This window comes from Saccopteryx leptura, chromosome 3 (genome assembly GCF_036850995.1).
Source record: "Saccopteryx leptura isolate mSacLep1 chromosome 3, mSacLep1_pri_phased_curated, whole genome shotgun sequence".
NCBI lineage: Eukaryota > Metazoa > Chordata > Mammalia > Chiroptera > Emballonuridae > Saccopteryx > Saccopteryx leptura.
The window spans coordinates 90,340,142-90,356,032 of NC_089505.1; the positions used below are offsets into that span (position 1 = coordinate 90,340,142).

Consider the following 15,891-nt stretch of genomic DNA (forward strand, 5'->3'; position numbering starts at 1 on the left):
ACTCCCAGGCGAATGGGAGTGAATTTGTGTCAATTTTGTTTTAGTGATCAAATAGTGGTCTAGTTGTTAGGAAAATAGATCCATCCAAAAGTCTCCGTGCCTTTTAGTGCCAGGGCAAATTAAGAATGATAAGGATATTGTTGCATGCTTAAGCACTTCTGAACTATTGTGTTGCAGTATTCACTTTTATAGATTTGAGAATGGCTTTTTTATCCACTCATTTTATCTTTATTAGGCACTTACAGGCTTTCTTGCTATATGCCTAGTTAATTCCTAGAGTTGTTGAGCAGCATCTGAGCCCCACCGTGGGTCTTGGGCATGTGGTTTTCCCTTCCAGCCTTGTGTTCAGGGCTTCATTTAACTGTTGAAATTTATGCTGCCCTTTCTCTCCCCTAGTGCCTGCAACTTCTCACCCACACTTTCAACCGAGAATTCAGCCAGGTGCACAGCAGCATCAGTGACTGTAAGGTGAGCGGCTCAGACTTTCTGTCCCTAGCTTATGCAGCTTTTAGGTGGCTTGATGTGGATGTAGCACGGTATCTGAGGATGTCTGCCATGTTTGCTCTCGTGTCTGATTTTTTCAGAACACTGACTTCTGAGGATAAAAGTATGTGTCCTTGTCTCTTAGATGATGATCTGATGGGAACTATATATTTTGGTTTTTCTCCCAGTCCCTTGGAGAATATTCTGTAGGAGGTGATATGGCACAGTAAATAGGAAGTCCTGAGCTTCTTGGTGGTATCAAGTTCTGTTACCTTCCACAAAGAGTGAGGGAGCACTTGACAGAACTTCTGGGTCATTCGGTCTTCTAGTCATCTTGACCTTTTTTGCTTCCGTGAAGATACTCCAAACTCATTCCTGCCTGGGGATTCTTTGCATCCTGCTGTCCCTCTGCCCAGAATAGTCTTCTTTTAGATGTTCCCACAGTCAGCTCCCTATGCATTCCCTTTTACAGCTCACACATTGCCTTACACCCCAGTGTGAAGCCAGCAGCTCCCTGAGACTTTCCAATGTCTTTCCTGCTTCATTTTTTGCTGTAGCACTTACCACTACCTGATACTTTAAAAAAAAATTTTTCCATTGATTTGAGAGAAAGGAAGGGGAGGGAAGGAGGAGAAAGAAAGAGAGAGAAGCATTAACTCATTGTTCCACTTAGTTGTTTCGTTTTGTTGTGTACTCATTGGTTGTTTCTCGTAAGTACCCTAACTGGGGATCAAACCTGCAACCTCAGTGCACCAGGACAGTGCTCTGTCCACCGTGCCACCTGGCCAGGCTTATTAATGTGTATGGTGACTGGTTTATTGTTGGCCTCCCCCATTTAGAATGGAATCCCCAGCAGGGCAGAGCCTCTGCCATACTCTTAGAACACTGCCTGCTGTTCTAAGTGCTTGGTTCATGTAGATAGGGTCATTTAATTAATGCAGGAGGGCAGTGGCAGTATAAATAGCCAGCATTGCCTCTTTTGTAAATGTCTTCATCCTAATATGACACTCAGGGCATGAACTACTTATTCGTCAGGCTATTTTCTTGAATGAGCTGAAGCAGAAGGTTGATGACAGTGAAGGGACTGTCGCTGGGGCTACTCTCCCACCTGACTCTCCCTTGGTCTGTTCTGTTTGCCTCCAGTTGTCTGATATCTCTCCAATCGGACGGGATCCCTCTGTGTCCAGTTTCAGCAGCGCGACCCTCACTCCCTCCTCCACTTGTCCCTCTCTGGTAGACTCCAGGAGCAACTCTCTGGATCAGAAGTATGTATCCAGATGTCCCTGAGATAGGTTAGTCTAGGATTGTGGGAAGTGCCAGCCTCCCGTGGCGCAGTGGTTCCTGGCTGAGGGCGGCCCCCCAGGCAGCATTTGGGACACGTGGGAGCCTCTTCCAGCTAGCATGGCGACCGGGCAGATGCTGCAAGCGCCCTTTAGTGTCGTGTCTTCCCAACTGTCTGCACCAGCTCGCTGGCTCCCCCTTCTTACTCCTGTTCTGCCCATTGGTCCTTCATCCCCACTTTGTACATGTCCCCTGTCACGTCAGACAGAGGAAGCCCCATCTTGGGGAACATACTTTGAAACTACTTTGGAAAAAAATGTTTTGATGACACAACAAAATATATAGGCAAGAATAATGGAGACAGATTTTAGCATCTATTCCATGAACTCCTCACTGCAGTCACTCGCTTGCGGTGCACGTCACACTCCTTTGCCCTGTCTCCATCATTATGTTCACCTGTCAGCCCACCTAGTTATCATCCATGGCCTGTCTCACTATACCAACTCACACGGTTGAATGTGGCTGGAGAAAGTAACACAGCCAGGTAATGAATTCATTCCAGGACGCCATTGACTGTAAGACATTATTTTATGTGCCACTAAGAAAGGAAAAGCACCGCCAACCAAGATGGGACACGCTGTCAATATTAAGGTGCATCCCAATAGGAGAAATGGTAGAGCATTTTAAAACGGGCTTTTTGGAATTGGTGAAATACAAATAATTAGGCTAAGCTGCTCGCCAAAGATGAATAATGCTACAGAGCCTGGGAGTTCTTTCTTCCATGACAGTCCTGGGCTGGTGCAGGGCAACATGTAGCTCTGTGCTCCATGGTCATTCAGGACCCCAGGTTCTGCCCATCAGTCTGCTTTCCCCGCAGGTCCCTGAGGCAGGGGCACTGGGACATTAGTCCACACCACCTCACAGGGTTGTTTAAGCCCAGATGGCAGAACCCTGCCTGGAGTTTTGGTTCTGTAGGTCTGGGTGGGAGCTTGAGAAATTGACTTTCTAATGAGTTTCCAGGTGCAGCTGATGCTACTGGCTGGGGGTCATACTGGGAGACTACTGTGCGCGGTGTGGCCAAGGACGAAATGGAAGCTAAGGGGACGGAGCTCGTGTTTCAGATACTTCTGTTCAGAGGGCTTTGGCACAGGAGGAGAGGCTGGGTGACACGGCGTCATCAGGGATCAGTTTCCCCTTGTAACTTATGAAGGCTGACACCAGTTGAATTTGGAATTATCTTTCTGAACGCAGCTTGTCTCCACCAAGCCCTCTGAACCTGGTTTGCACGGCCCTGGGGTTGAGGGAGAGGCAGTGTTCCCCATGAGGCGGGCGTACGAGAATGCATTGACCTCACTGAAGCTCCTGTCACCCCTAACCTCTCTTTTAAAGGACCCCAGAAGCCAATTCCCGGGCCTCTAGTCCCTGCCAAGACTTTGAACAGTTTCAGATTGTCCCAGCTGTGGAAACGCCCTATTTGGCTCGAGCGGGAAAAAATGAATTTCTCAATCTTGTTCCAGATATTGAAGAAATTAGACCAGGGTGAGTACTGTATTGACTAGAGATGCTGGGCATAAGAACAAGTGAGCGAGCATGTACGCCCAGCCCCCCCACGAGGTCTCCGTGGATACGGTGACAGCCCTGGGCCCTGTCTCATAACACACCCAGGCCTGGCTTAGCATGTCATGTGGCGCTGTGTTTTCTCTTGCTGTGTTCCTCTGGCAGGCAAGACTCCTGGCCAGATAGTTCATTTGCCTGTTTTGTTCACACGAGGAACTTGGCCTAGGTGAGACATATTTTGATGGTCCTCAGCGTGTGATCACTCTCTTTGTGAGAGGCTCACCTCTCATGCATCCTCCTTTTTAGCTCGGTGGTTTCTAAGAAAGGATACCTGCATTTCAAGGAGCCACTCTCCAGCAGCTGGGCTAAACATTTCGTCGTGGTCCGTCGCCCTTACGTCTTCATCTACAACAGTGACAAAGACCCAGTGGAACGTGGCATCATTAACCTGTCCACAGCACAGGTGGAATACAGCGAGGACCAGCAGGCCATGGTGAAGGTCAGTCCTGCCCTCCCTGGGCTTTTCATGTCCACATGTGCCCCTCCCTTTTGAGCTGTGGACTCTTGTTGTGTGGGATGGCATCTCTCCTGTATGGCTAGTTCTCTGGACCGTCCTGTGAAGAGCCGTGGGCCCTGTGACTACAGCAGGTTTCCCCATTGCCCGTAGCTCTCGTAACTCCCATACGCCTGCATCTCTTGCAGACACTGAACACCTTTGCTGTATGCACAAAGCACCGTGGGGTCCTTTTGCAGGCCCTCAATGATAAAGACATGAACGACTGGTTATATGCCTTTAATCCACTCCTTGCTGGCACAATACGGTAAGAAGCTGTCTTTGTTTCCTCCTTCTTCTTGGCTGTTGGTCCCAGGGACAGCAACATAAATAGGGAAGGAAGTCTGGTTCCAAACAGATTTAAAGTAGAAGAAGGACAGCAGTGTAAGTGTGGTTGTGGGTAGTAATCCAGCTTCAACTTCTCATAAGGTGTCATCCGGTGTCCTGAGCAGCTAAGGAGACTCCAGTCACATCTGCACTCAATTGATTTCCTGCTTTGACTTTTTGTTCTCAAGGGGTCTGCAGCCAGGGTCTGTAGGACTGAGGACTTTAGTGGTCTGATCAGTATTCAGCCCTATGATCCAGCCTCAGGTCTCAGGAGGGCCTGTGTTCCCGGGTCCTAGGGCGGGGAAGACCACAGCCCATCCTGTTTGCCCTGGGACCTAGAGACCGGGGCCTGCAGGGCATTGAGGATGAAGTCCAAGGAGGGGACTGTGGGGAAGAGGCCTGCGAGGGGAAAACCTCCGCACCCAGTTTCCTAACCTGCCTCTCCTTATGTCGCCCGTAGGTCAAAACTGTCCCGCAGATGCCCGAGCCAGCCGAAGTACTAGTGATTCTGCGGGGGCGCCCTGCTCGCCTTCCGGGAGATAAAGGAAGGGTTACCTCTCATTCCTCTGTGTGATTCGTGATGGTTGCTCCTGTATGTGATCCTGTGGCTTACCCACTTCCCAGCCCCGTCTAGGACTTCCTCCAGCCCCTGTCCCCATCTCCACTGCTCTGTGCTCTGTTCCTTTGTTCCTGTGCTGAGAGTCTGTTAGCAGCATGTGGCCTAACCAAAGGGGAAAAAACACAAAACCCTGAAGGGGAATCCAGCGACTCTCCCAATTATTTTTGGTACACTTTGGCTTCTGTCTGTATGATAGCTCCCCACTGCGACCACCTCTGATGTCTGTGCTACTGTCTTTGGGTATCTTTGTCTTTTTCCTTTCCAAGATGACATACTTTTTTCTTTTATCTATTTGTGATATCGCTTTAATTTTTCTTGGGTGGCTTTGAGACAAAGGGAGGAGAAATCTGGCCTTCTGAGAACCTGTTGCTTTTTTCCATTGCTAATCCCTGCATTTTTCATTCAGGGAAAGGATTGTGGTGAACTCAGCAACAGGACAGTTATATTTTCTGAAAGTGGGGCTTACTTTGACCATGGTTATGTGCTGTTTTCAGTCGTGGAAGAGAGGAGAAGAGAGGATTCTGTAGCCTGAGACTGTGGTCGCGTTGACCTGGTCAGAGGGAACAGCCAAGGCCTCACAGGAGCGGTGGTCAGGAGGGGTTCGTGTGCGCAGCAAGCTTCCTGTGGCCAGGGCTGCTCACTCCGTTTCTGTTCTGGGCTTCGCAGGTGGTGGGACAGACTGGGATCAGCGCAGTGTCATACACAAACGTCCCACAAGGGGGAGCGTTTCACTTTCTGATAAGGAACTTGATGGTCATTGTCTTTGTAATTGGTAATGCTGATTAATGACCTTGTGATTGTTGTAGCTCCCTTTGATTAAAGAAATGTAGCTTTCAAGTATAAACTTGGAAGTCTCCTCTGAATCCAGTAATTATTTTCAATAATCCCTGCCAAATTGAAAATTATTTCAACGATGCTTGTCCCCTATAGTCATAAAAAACATGGCTGGCTTTGCTTTCTGGTTCCCAGGATTAGAACCAGCTGCCTCCCATGTCTGACCTGTGGTGGTGCAGTGGATAAAGCATTGACCTGGAACACTGAGGTTACCAGTTCTAAACCCTGCACTTGCCTAGTCAAGGCACATATGGGGAGTTGATACTTCCTGCTCCTCCCCCCTTCTCTCTCTCTCTGTCTTCTTTAAAATGAATAATAATAAAAGAAAAAAGAAAAAAAAACGTAAAGAACTAGCTGCCTTCCACCACTCAGAACAGAACAAAAGGCCATGGGGGTGGAGAAGGGAGCCCCTAGGCAAGCGGTGTTGCCTGCCTCCGCCCAGCCTCTCTTGGTCCCCTCCGGTGGAAGCAGAGTCAGAGTGCCGGGGAGGCGGACAGTCTCCTGACAGAACAGGGACAGCTGCTTCCGGAGGCCATTGTGGAAGACACTCCTTTTCTCTCGGCTGCCAGCAGGTTTTACAGGAGTGACATGGAGGAAAGGTGTCCAGCTTACTGACTTGCTTTGCCAGTGAGTTGATGGGTTGTTTTGTACCATCTTTTACCTCCCTTGCTCAGCCTTTTCTGTTGGCACTTCCCTTGGACATTCAGGACAGGGTCTGCTTGTTCCCGTGTTGTGAAGCCTGAGGGCCCCAGCCCTGAGCTGCTGGGGGACTGCTTGGCTCTGCTTCAGGCAGCAAAGGGCAGGGGCACGCACTTGGCAGGGGAGTTGCGGGGCAGGCTCCTCGTCACCTGGACTGTTGCTTCTGATGTCCTGTTTGGGCTCATGTCTGAACAGGGCTCCCAGCTGCACCCAGAACTGCCTTGCAAAGAGTAGGAGTGAGTCACAGAGAGCTGAATAAAAGAAAAGAGAGAAATCACAGGCTGTGACCTTGTCTGAAAAGTGGTCAATAAAAACTCGAGTAGGTTTTCTTCACTTCCTAGAGCATAGGTCACTAACAGTAACACTACTTGTTTTCTAAGCGATGATTTTGATGTAGTTAGAGGTTTCTGCATTGTCTAATGGACACAGTATGCCCTTCTGGTGTATATTCAAATCCAGGGTCTGTCGGTGCTTAGAGACAGCTTCCTGGATTGGAAGGAAATCTAATTTCAGGGAAATGAAATTTGAGGGTTACTTTTGGAATTAAATTGTGGATGCTGCTACTGTTAGGAGTTTGATGGAAGGACCTGTGTCTTGGGGGACAGTGGGTGGGAGGGCTGCGAGAGGGGAATTGTGTGAGACACTGAATTGGCTTTTGTTTCTTCTAACTCAGACAGAACCGGCATGGAAAGTCTTTGCTCTGGAGGTGTCAGCTGTTAGAACAGAACAGGTCAGACTGGACTGTTTGTAACATGCCCAGGGAGGAAGGCCTCGTGAGGAAGCAGGGGTCTTGGGTGGCGGGTGCTCCCCGTCTGTGGGGCCCCTGCTGCGGCAGACTGGTTCAGACCGCCCCTTTGGGACCCCCTCTTTCTCTCGGGCCGTCCTCACACTGGAGCCGGCAAGGTCTCGGGACTGATGTTCCCTTGGGACAGGCTCAGCCCCACTGTGAAGCTCAGAGAGGGGTTGTGACAGAACAATTTCTGAGGCTTTAGCTGAAGCCATGATGGCAGGAAAGTTGAGGAATGAACTTAGCCTTTTAAGGAAACCACCTTTTGAGGGTTTTTCATTTCTTTTTTTCCTAAAGCACTCCTTTAAACAAGCCAAAAAAAAAAAAAGGCAAGAAAGAAAACACACACAAATTAACACAAAACACACACAAACTGGAACAAGTGCCAGTTAAAAGCAATCATCAGCTCCCCTCCGTCCCTGTCCTTTCTCCTGCCAGAACCAAATACGGCCCGTGGCCCACACAGACCAGTACAAACCAGTGCCCACGCCTTTGTCTGCACCCGCCTGGGGGTCAGCCAGCCCTCAGGTGCGCACCACAGGGCTGGGGGAGAAGGCCGCTCCAGCGGCTGGCAGGCCCCTCAGTTCCGGTTCTGGTTCCGGTTCTGGGGCGTTGCTGGGATGGGTGACGGCAGAGGAGAAGGACTTTACTCAACTAGGAAACCACTTTTATTTCGTAGACTTTCCCCCTCAGCTCCGTGGAACTCATGCCGGTACTCATACTTCTGATGGACTTTCCCCAGCTCTTTTAAGTTGAAGGAGTGAATGAAATCATTGAGAAAGGTCTTTTGGGATCTAAAAAGAAAATTATTTCTCCTGGCACATATTTCAAAGCAAAGACTTTGTTGCCTGCTGCTTGTTCTCTAATTTACAGGGATATTTAATTTTGTAAGGTATTTGTATATTTATACAGCTGTAACTAATTGCACATTGGACTGGAAAAGGAGGGACGGCCCAGCCTGTAGCACCTGCCAGTACTTGGCGGCCCTCCTGCTGTGCTCCCTTGGGTTCTCCTGGGCAGTGGCGGGCTTGTTTGTTTAATGTGGGCCCTTCATTCTCCCTTTCGGTTCCGTTTGTAAAATGTGACTGTTAACCTGCTCCTTAAAAAGAATTCTGCTGCTGCTCCCAGAAGGTGTGCTGAATGTATTTTAAATAGGACTCTTAACTGTGCAGCTGTCCACCATGGCCAACGATGATTCAGCCAAGCGTGTGGCCAAACTAGTTCTGTGCGAGGTAGAAGTGCATTGATCTGTGTTCCCTTAGAACTGAAATATCAGCTGAGAGATTATCTGCTTTTGTTGTTCAAAAGGCCATTTATCAGTTTTGTATTTGAGCCCCATAAAATCTTAGGAAAGCCTCTAATTATTTAAAGGGAGAAATTAGAGTTGATACAAATTTCATGTTAAAAACTCACAGCCAAAGGCCATGCGCTCAAGATGGGAGGTCTGCGCTGAGGCCGGTTTCTTGCCAAACCCTGGCTGTCATGCGTTGTTTTCACGTCTTCGAGTTACTTTTCATGTTGCGTGTTCTGACGTCGGTTCCCCTGAGGGCTCCACCAGCCTTCTCACGTTCAAGGCATGTCTTAGACTCTGTGGCTCTAAAGTACTCATTCGTTGAAATTTCAAGTCCCATGTCACCATCCTGTGCACCACAACAAACCGATGAACATAAGTGGCCTTTCTGAACCAAGACTTTGCAACCTGATCTCTCCCCAGTGAAGGAGTTGAGCACATAAGCAACAATGTACATTATTAAGTTCAGATTTTCATTTCCATGTTTTACTATGTAAATATTACCTGATGTTTGGAGCGTGGGTATACAGAATGTAAATATAGTTCTTGTATTTGTACTAATTCTGGTTCTTTTGCTGTATAGCCTTAGGTGTGCAATGCAGACACTCTCTAACTGTGTATGGTAACCTTGCATCACAGAACTGTTAGTGAACGAGGTCAAATAATAAAGGTACAACCAGTGCATCAGCAGGCTCTCCACGTGTATTTATTTTTCATCCCTTGAATGGTATTTACCCAGAGATTTTTCTTGACTTGCGAAGATACTGCTTTCCTAGGACAAAAGTCATGATGCTATGACTGGAATGTTCCTTTCTGATCATTCAGAACAGCAGTTATTGTATAACCAGGAAATCTAATGAAGTGTTGTAGTTTTGCGCAGTGGCAGTATCGTAGCCAATGAGGTTTATCCGAGGCACGATTATTGCTAATTGAAAACTAATGAAGTGTTGTTTCTTTGAATATATATGGTCTCTGGGTTTTTGCAACGTTGATCTTTCTACCTAGCATGTGAACAAGTCATTTGAGTGCATTTGCAGGAATGACACACCAAGTGAGTGGCAGAATTGGGATTTTCAAATCTGCCCCAACTAGTATGTTACACACCCTCTTCTGTAAGGCAAACAAAGGATTCAGCCCTGGGATGTTTGCATAGAAGAGCTGTGTTAGTAGAATTCCTGCCCATGCTTTGAGTTGGGACTTGGGGAATTAAGACAAGGCCAAACATTAACGTGAACAGTAATATGAGTTGACTTTCTTAAGCATCATAAGCTAAGCACTTGAAGATTTTTTAAAACTAAAGGTCAGCATGGTGCTGTAACCCTAGCAAGCCAGGGCTTCACTCTGTCCATCTGTTGGGGGTGGGAGGGTGGGCTTGCTATGCTCTCCTGAGCCTGGGTTGCTGAATTTTCCACCAGTCCTGGGAAACAGTATTCTTTGCTGGTTGTTAGCACCTTAACAAAGAACTAAGAAGGCTGTGTAGCATGTAACATTTGCAATAGAAGAAAAAATTAGCTGTTTTTATTTAGCCTGGGTGTGTCCAGATGTTTAGTCACATTGACTCAGCATAACTTCTCCCTTGACAAATCTCCTTTGACAAATCTCAGACTAGAGCAATCAATTTGTTCCTGCAACAAATCTCATGGTTGGCCTTCCTTATTACCCAACCCACAGAAAGAAGAAGCAGTTGTAGCAAAGTTGAAAGGTGTGGGAGGCCCTAGGCTCTCTTGAAGGGAGCTCTTATGTGAAGTTGTACCTGTAAATTATCTACAAGTAGTGTTTGTTCTCCAAAACTAATCATTGAAAATTAATTTCAATGTAGCTTTCCATTGAAAATCAACTAAACATCACTATGATCCATCTGTGCCCCACTCCACTGGGGAAATGGGCCTGATTATGGCCTGCTGATCTGATTAGGAAAGAGTGTGGGGCTGGCCCTCGTAGACCTGGGTTAAAGTTCAGTTCTGCCACTCACTGGCTGAGAAAGTCAGCTTCCTGGAGCTGGGTTTCTTTTGTCACATTAGGGGTTATAATAATAACATCTTAGACTATATAGCAATTTGAAGTTCACAAGCATTCATTCACCCACTTTGACACAGGGAAGGAGGCAGGACGGACAGGAGGCGAAGCCCGGCACGCAAAGAGCCTGCAGACTTAGCCACCAGAGAATGGCAGGGGCTCGGCGGTCCTGTCCGCTAGTCCTTCCTGAAACTTCTCCCTGCATCTCCTGCTTCCAGGCCTCTCACATGCTGTGAGGCCGTGCTGAACCCGGCCCATGGCACGGGAACCCTAGAGGAGGCAGCCTCGGCTCAGGATGAGTTTCAGTGTGCCCAGGGATCAGAGCCTTCAGTGACAGTCTCCGACCCTGACCACTCCCTGGTAGATTTTCTTACTCCTTAATTTTTTTTATTGATTTCAGAGAGAGAGAGGAAGGGAGAGAGATGGAGACATCGATTTGTTGTCCCATTTATTTATATATCCACTTATTGATCCTTGTATGTGCTCTGACCGGGAATGGAACCTGCAACCTTGGGGTATCAGGATGATGCTCTAACCAACCCAGCTGCCTGGCCAAGGCTCTCTGGTGGACTTGATGAAGACCTTCGTTGCAGACAAAAGGACCATGCCATGGGGGAGTGCTGGCCACGGCAATAGGGGGAGAATAGGGAATGCTCACTGCAAAACATAAGAAAGCATAAAATGGGGAAAAAGTTACTAAAAGCATTTTAAGGCTCTTGAAATTGTCCAAAGGCAGACAAATTAAAAGCCACTTATTCTTGGGGGAAAAAACTAGATACTAATGCTTCTTGCTCAGGACTGCTCCCTCTTCTCCCCATTCCACCTCCTCTCTGTTGGTAACAAAAGTTGTTTTACCAGCTCAGGGCTTTGCTCCAAAGCCGCCAGACCTGATCATGTTTGTCTGGAGGACAAGGAGGAAAACCTGTAGCTTTTCTTTTTTTCTCTTTTTTTTAAGATTTTATTTATGGCCCGACCAGGCGGTGGTGCAGTGGATGGAGTGTTGAACTGAGACGTGGAGGGCCCAGGTTTGAGACCCCGAGGTCGCCAGTTTGAGCGCGGGCTCATCGGGTTTGAGCAAAGTTCACCAGCTTGAGCCCAAGGTCACTGGCTTGAGCAAGGGGTCACTCGGTCTGCTGTAGCCCCCCAGTCAAGGCATGTATGAGAAATCAATCAATGAACAACTAAGGAACTGCAATGAAGATTGATGTTTCTCATCTCTCTCCCTTCCTGTCTTTCCTGTCTGTCCCTATCTGTCCCTCTCTCTGACTCTGTCTCTGCCACACACACAGACAAAAATAGATTTTATTTATGGGTTTTACAGAGAAAGGAGAGAGGGGTGGGGGGAATGAGAAGTATCAACTCATAGTTCCTTCACTTTTGTTGTTCATTGGACACTTGTCATATGTGCCCTGACCATGGCCAGCCCAGGGTTTTGAACCGGCAACCTCAGCGTGTCAGATTGACGCTCTATCCACTGCGCCACCACAGACCAGCTGTAGCTTTTCTATCGACTGAAAATGGCAACCTTGTTGAGAAATGAATGGGAAAAACTTGCAGCGTACTGGAGGTCTCAGTGGGCAAACAGCCTGACATTCTACAGGGAAACTGGAACTGAGAGTGCAATAGAAGGACTGGGGAAGCTCTCAGCACACTGCTGACCGGGAAACCGCGCATGTGCAGGGGAGACTCCTGACAGCCCAGCCAAAAGTAAAAGCCCAGGGAAATGAGAGAAATGGGTGGGCTGTGAATGCCCTTCCTTTTGTGTGTGCACACACACACGCCCCACAGCCAAGGTGTCTGCACACAACATCTTACCAAATCATTGGCCAACAACGAAGTTAAGGAAACACAGGGCAGCTCTCAGGAAGCCAAGCTAAAAACCTAAAAATAGCCTGACCAGGTGGTGGCACAGTGGATGGCGTGTCGGAATGGGACACGGAGGACCCAGGTTCGAAATCCCGAGGTCGCAGGCTTGAGCGCAGCTCATCTGGTTTGAGCAAGGCTCACCAGCTTGAGCCCAATGTCACTGGCTTGAGCAAAGGGTCACTTGATATGCTGTAGCCCCATGGTCACGGCACATATGAGAAAGCAATCAATGAACAACTAAGGTGCCGCAACAAAGAATTGATGCTTCTCATCTCTCTCCCTTCCTATCTGTCTGTCCCTCTTTCTGTCTGTCACAAAAACAATAACAACAACAAAAAATAAATAAAATATCTGAACAGAGTACCAACACATGTGAAATGGGAATTCTAGAGGAGGGAAAGGCCAGAAGAATTTATTTGAAGAAATCACAGTTAAAAACTTCTAAATGCATTGAAAGACATTAATTTATAGGTCTAACTCAGTGAACCCCAATAGAATAACCACAAAGAGAGCCACACTTAGACACATCATAAACTGCTGGAAGCCAAAGGGAAAATTTTCAAAACAGCAAGAGAAAAACAATACATCATATACCAGATAATGACCATGTGATTAGCAGCTAACCACTCATCAGAAACAGTGACAGCTATAGCCGCTGAAATATGATAGAGTGCTGAAAGAAAAACAAGAATACTTTTACCCAGCAAAACCATACTTCAAAAATAAGGGCAAAATAAAGACACTCCCAATTTTTTTTATTTTTTTTATTTTTTTATTTTCTTTTCTGAAGCTGGAAACGGGGAGAGACAGTCAGACAGACTCCCGCATGCGCCCGACCGGGATCCACCCGGCACGCCCACCAGGGGCGACGCTCTGCCCCTCCAGGGCGTCGCTCTGCTGCGACTAGAGCCACTCTACTAGAGCCACGCCTGGGGCAGAGGCCAAGGAGCCAACCCCAGCGCCTGGGCCATCTTTGCTCCAATGGAGCTTTGGCTGCGGGAGGGGAAGAGAGAGACAGAGAGGAAGGGGGGGGGGTGGGGAAGCAAATGGGCGCTTCTCCTATGTGCCCTGGCCGGGAATCGAACCCGGGTCCCCCGCACGCCAGGCCAACACTCTACCGCTGAGCCAACTGGCCAGGGCCAAGACACTCCCAAATTTAAAGCAAAACAAAAACCCATTGAGAGAAATACTAGTAGCAGACAATGCCCTACAAGAAATACGATGAGTTAGCCCTAGCTGGGTAGCTCAGCTGGTTAGAGCATCAGGTTGTGAGTTCAATCCCTGTTATGGCTCATACAAGAATCAGCCAATGAATGCATAAGTGGAACTAGTCGATGTTTCTTTGTTTGCTCTCTCTCTAAAATCAATTTTAAAAGAGAAATACTGCAAGTCATACTGTTCAGCCCCCATGGAACCAAGCTCAGACAGAGGCAGACATTGTTTTGGGATGCACGGGGTGGGGGAAGGGTTGGGGATACTGGGAATGATGTGTATTTGGATCGGGAAGATACTGCAAAATTCTTCGATATTTCATTGTCAAATGGGAATATTTTCTATAACAAGCAATTCAATTAATGGAACATTTTCTCACTTAGTGGAACTATGGGAGCCACTCAAGTTTTGCAGGAAGCTGCAGATGCGCGTCCACCTCTCTCCCACGTTTCACAAGGAAGTCTAGGAGCAATTGTCTGATTCAGTCCTATTTTCCACTACCGTTGATGTCTCTTCTTTCTGAGTCCATTCTATCAAAAAGATAGAAACTATACTGCTCACAAAAATTAGGGGGTATTTTATAAAATAGCCCCTAATTTTTGTGAGCAGTATAGTATATGGGTACTAAGTACCAGATACAAGTTGCCATTTGTTTCATCAAACTCAAGAGCTACCCTGTGAGATTTTGTCATTCCAGTTTTACACATAAAGAAACCCTTGAGATTTAGTAACTTGCCCCAAATTGCACAGCTAGAAAGAAACAAAACGAGCCAGCTGAGTGAGGTCAGTGCGGCAGCTAAACCCATTCCTTTCCCTCTCCATCAGGCGGCTTCCAAGAAAGATGTTTCAGGTCATTTGTGAAGCCATCTGCTCTGACTCCAATAACGTGCTGTCCTACCACTGAAGCTGTGTCCAAATCCCATGTTTCACTGAGCGGGACTTGGGAGAGCACCTAATCCGTCCCCAGAGGGGCGGTTCTTGTGTCTTTCTGTGTGACTCAGCAAGTCTCAGCTCTCAGAGCCCCAATTTCCTCAGCTTTAATACACGAGCTGGACTACAGCAGTGCTTCTCAAATTGGTTGGTCTCAGGACCACTTACACCCTTAAAAATCATTGAGGACCTGCCTGACCAGGCGGTTGCACAGTGGATAGAGCGTCGAACTGGGATGCGGAGGACCGAGGTTCGAGACCCCGAGGTCGCCAGCTTGAGCACGGGCTCATCTGGTTTGAGCAAAAAGCTTACCAGCTTGGACCCAAGGTCGCTGGCTCAAGCAAGGGGTTACTCGGTCTGCTGAAGGCCCATGGTCAAGGCACATATGAGAAGCAATCAGTGAACAACTAAGGTGTCGCAACAAAAAACTGATAATTGATGCTTCTCATCTCTCTGCTCTGCATTCCTGTCCCTATCTATCCCTCTCACTGACTCTCTCTGTCCCTGAAAAAAAAAAAAAAAAAAAAAGACCTGGTTCTCGGTGAATGCAGGGCTTTTGCCTGGCAGTGACGGAAGCTGCTTCGATCTCTCTGGTTTGGCTAGCTTACTTGTTCACCATCTTCATAGTCACTCCTTTCCCCGTTCAAGGAAGCACTAAGGGCAGCCAGGCACCATGAGTATAGCTTCACAAATAAACTCTGGGTTTGCTTACAGATCTCTATTTCTGCACCCAGTAAAAGCAAGAGGAAATTAAGAAAATGAACCAAAAGACAGGGACCTCTGTTCCTCTCAGGAGGAAGTTATGTTCTAACCTTCGCCCCACCTGGATGTCTGTACAGTGAGTCAAACCCAGTCTGTGATTCCCATACCAGGGGAGGGAGAGGATAAAAAGAAGTAAGGCCTGGCTGGTACAAGACCAGCAAATATGGAAGCAACGCAAGGAAAAGAACAAGTTTACATAAGAATCGCTAGTGAAGAAAATCTAACATAAGAAAATATTTACATACAAGATAAAGTACATTGTGGTATTGTTTTAAATTTTTAGAGTAAAATTCCACTGTTGCATTAAAAAAAAAAAGTTGCTGTAAAATTAACACCTCCTAACCTCCCATAGGACTGGAGTGCTAACATGGAAGTTATCTGTTAAAACCTGTGTTACGGCCCTGGCCAGTTGGCTCAGTGGTAGAGCGTCGGCCTGGCGTGCAGGAGTCCTGGGTTCTATTCCCGGCCAGGGCACAGAGGAGAAGTGCCCATCTGCTTCTCCACCCCTTCCTCTCTCCTTCCTCTCTGTCTCTCTCTTCCCCTCCCGCAGCCGGGGCTCCATTGGAGCAGAGATGGCTGACCCGGACGCTGAGGATGGCTCTGTGGCCTCTGTCTCAGGCGCTAGAATGGCTCTGGATGCAGCAGAGCTACGCCCCAGAGGGGCAGAGCATCGC

General features: G+C 47.7%; 1 protein-coding gene and 1 pseudogene across 27 annotated transcripts in view; both read left to right on the plus strand.

The window, feature by feature from the left end:
* Nucleotides 1-9,118, plus strand: part of KIF1B (kinesin family member 1B) — a 150,801-nt gene extending 141,683 nt beyond the window's left edge. For all 27 annotated transcript variants that reach the window (XM_066375007.1, XM_066375012.1, XM_066375011.1 and 24 more), the window contains 6 exons: nucleotides 397-468; nucleotides 1,627-1,748; nucleotides 3,154-3,303; nucleotides 3,628-3,820; nucleotides 4,024-4,142; nucleotides 4,662-9,118. In XM_066375007.1, the coding sequence (XP_066231104.1) occupies nucleotides 397-468; nucleotides 1,627-1,748; nucleotides 3,154-3,303; nucleotides 3,628-3,820; nucleotides 4,024-4,142; nucleotides 4,662-4,704 (699 nt within the window). In that variant the 3' untranslated portion in view covers nucleotides 4,705-9,118. The remainder of the gene's footprint in view (nucleotides 1-396; nucleotides 469-1,626; nucleotides 1,749-3,153; nucleotides 3,304-3,627; nucleotides 3,821-4,023; nucleotides 4,143-4,661) is intronic.
* A 181-nt stretch (nucleotides 9,119-9,299) lies between these two features.
* LOC136401825 (U4 spliceosomal RNA) lies at nucleotides 9,300-9,432 on the plus strand (annotated as a pseudogene).
* Nucleotides 9,433-15,891: the final 6,459 nt, after the last annotated feature.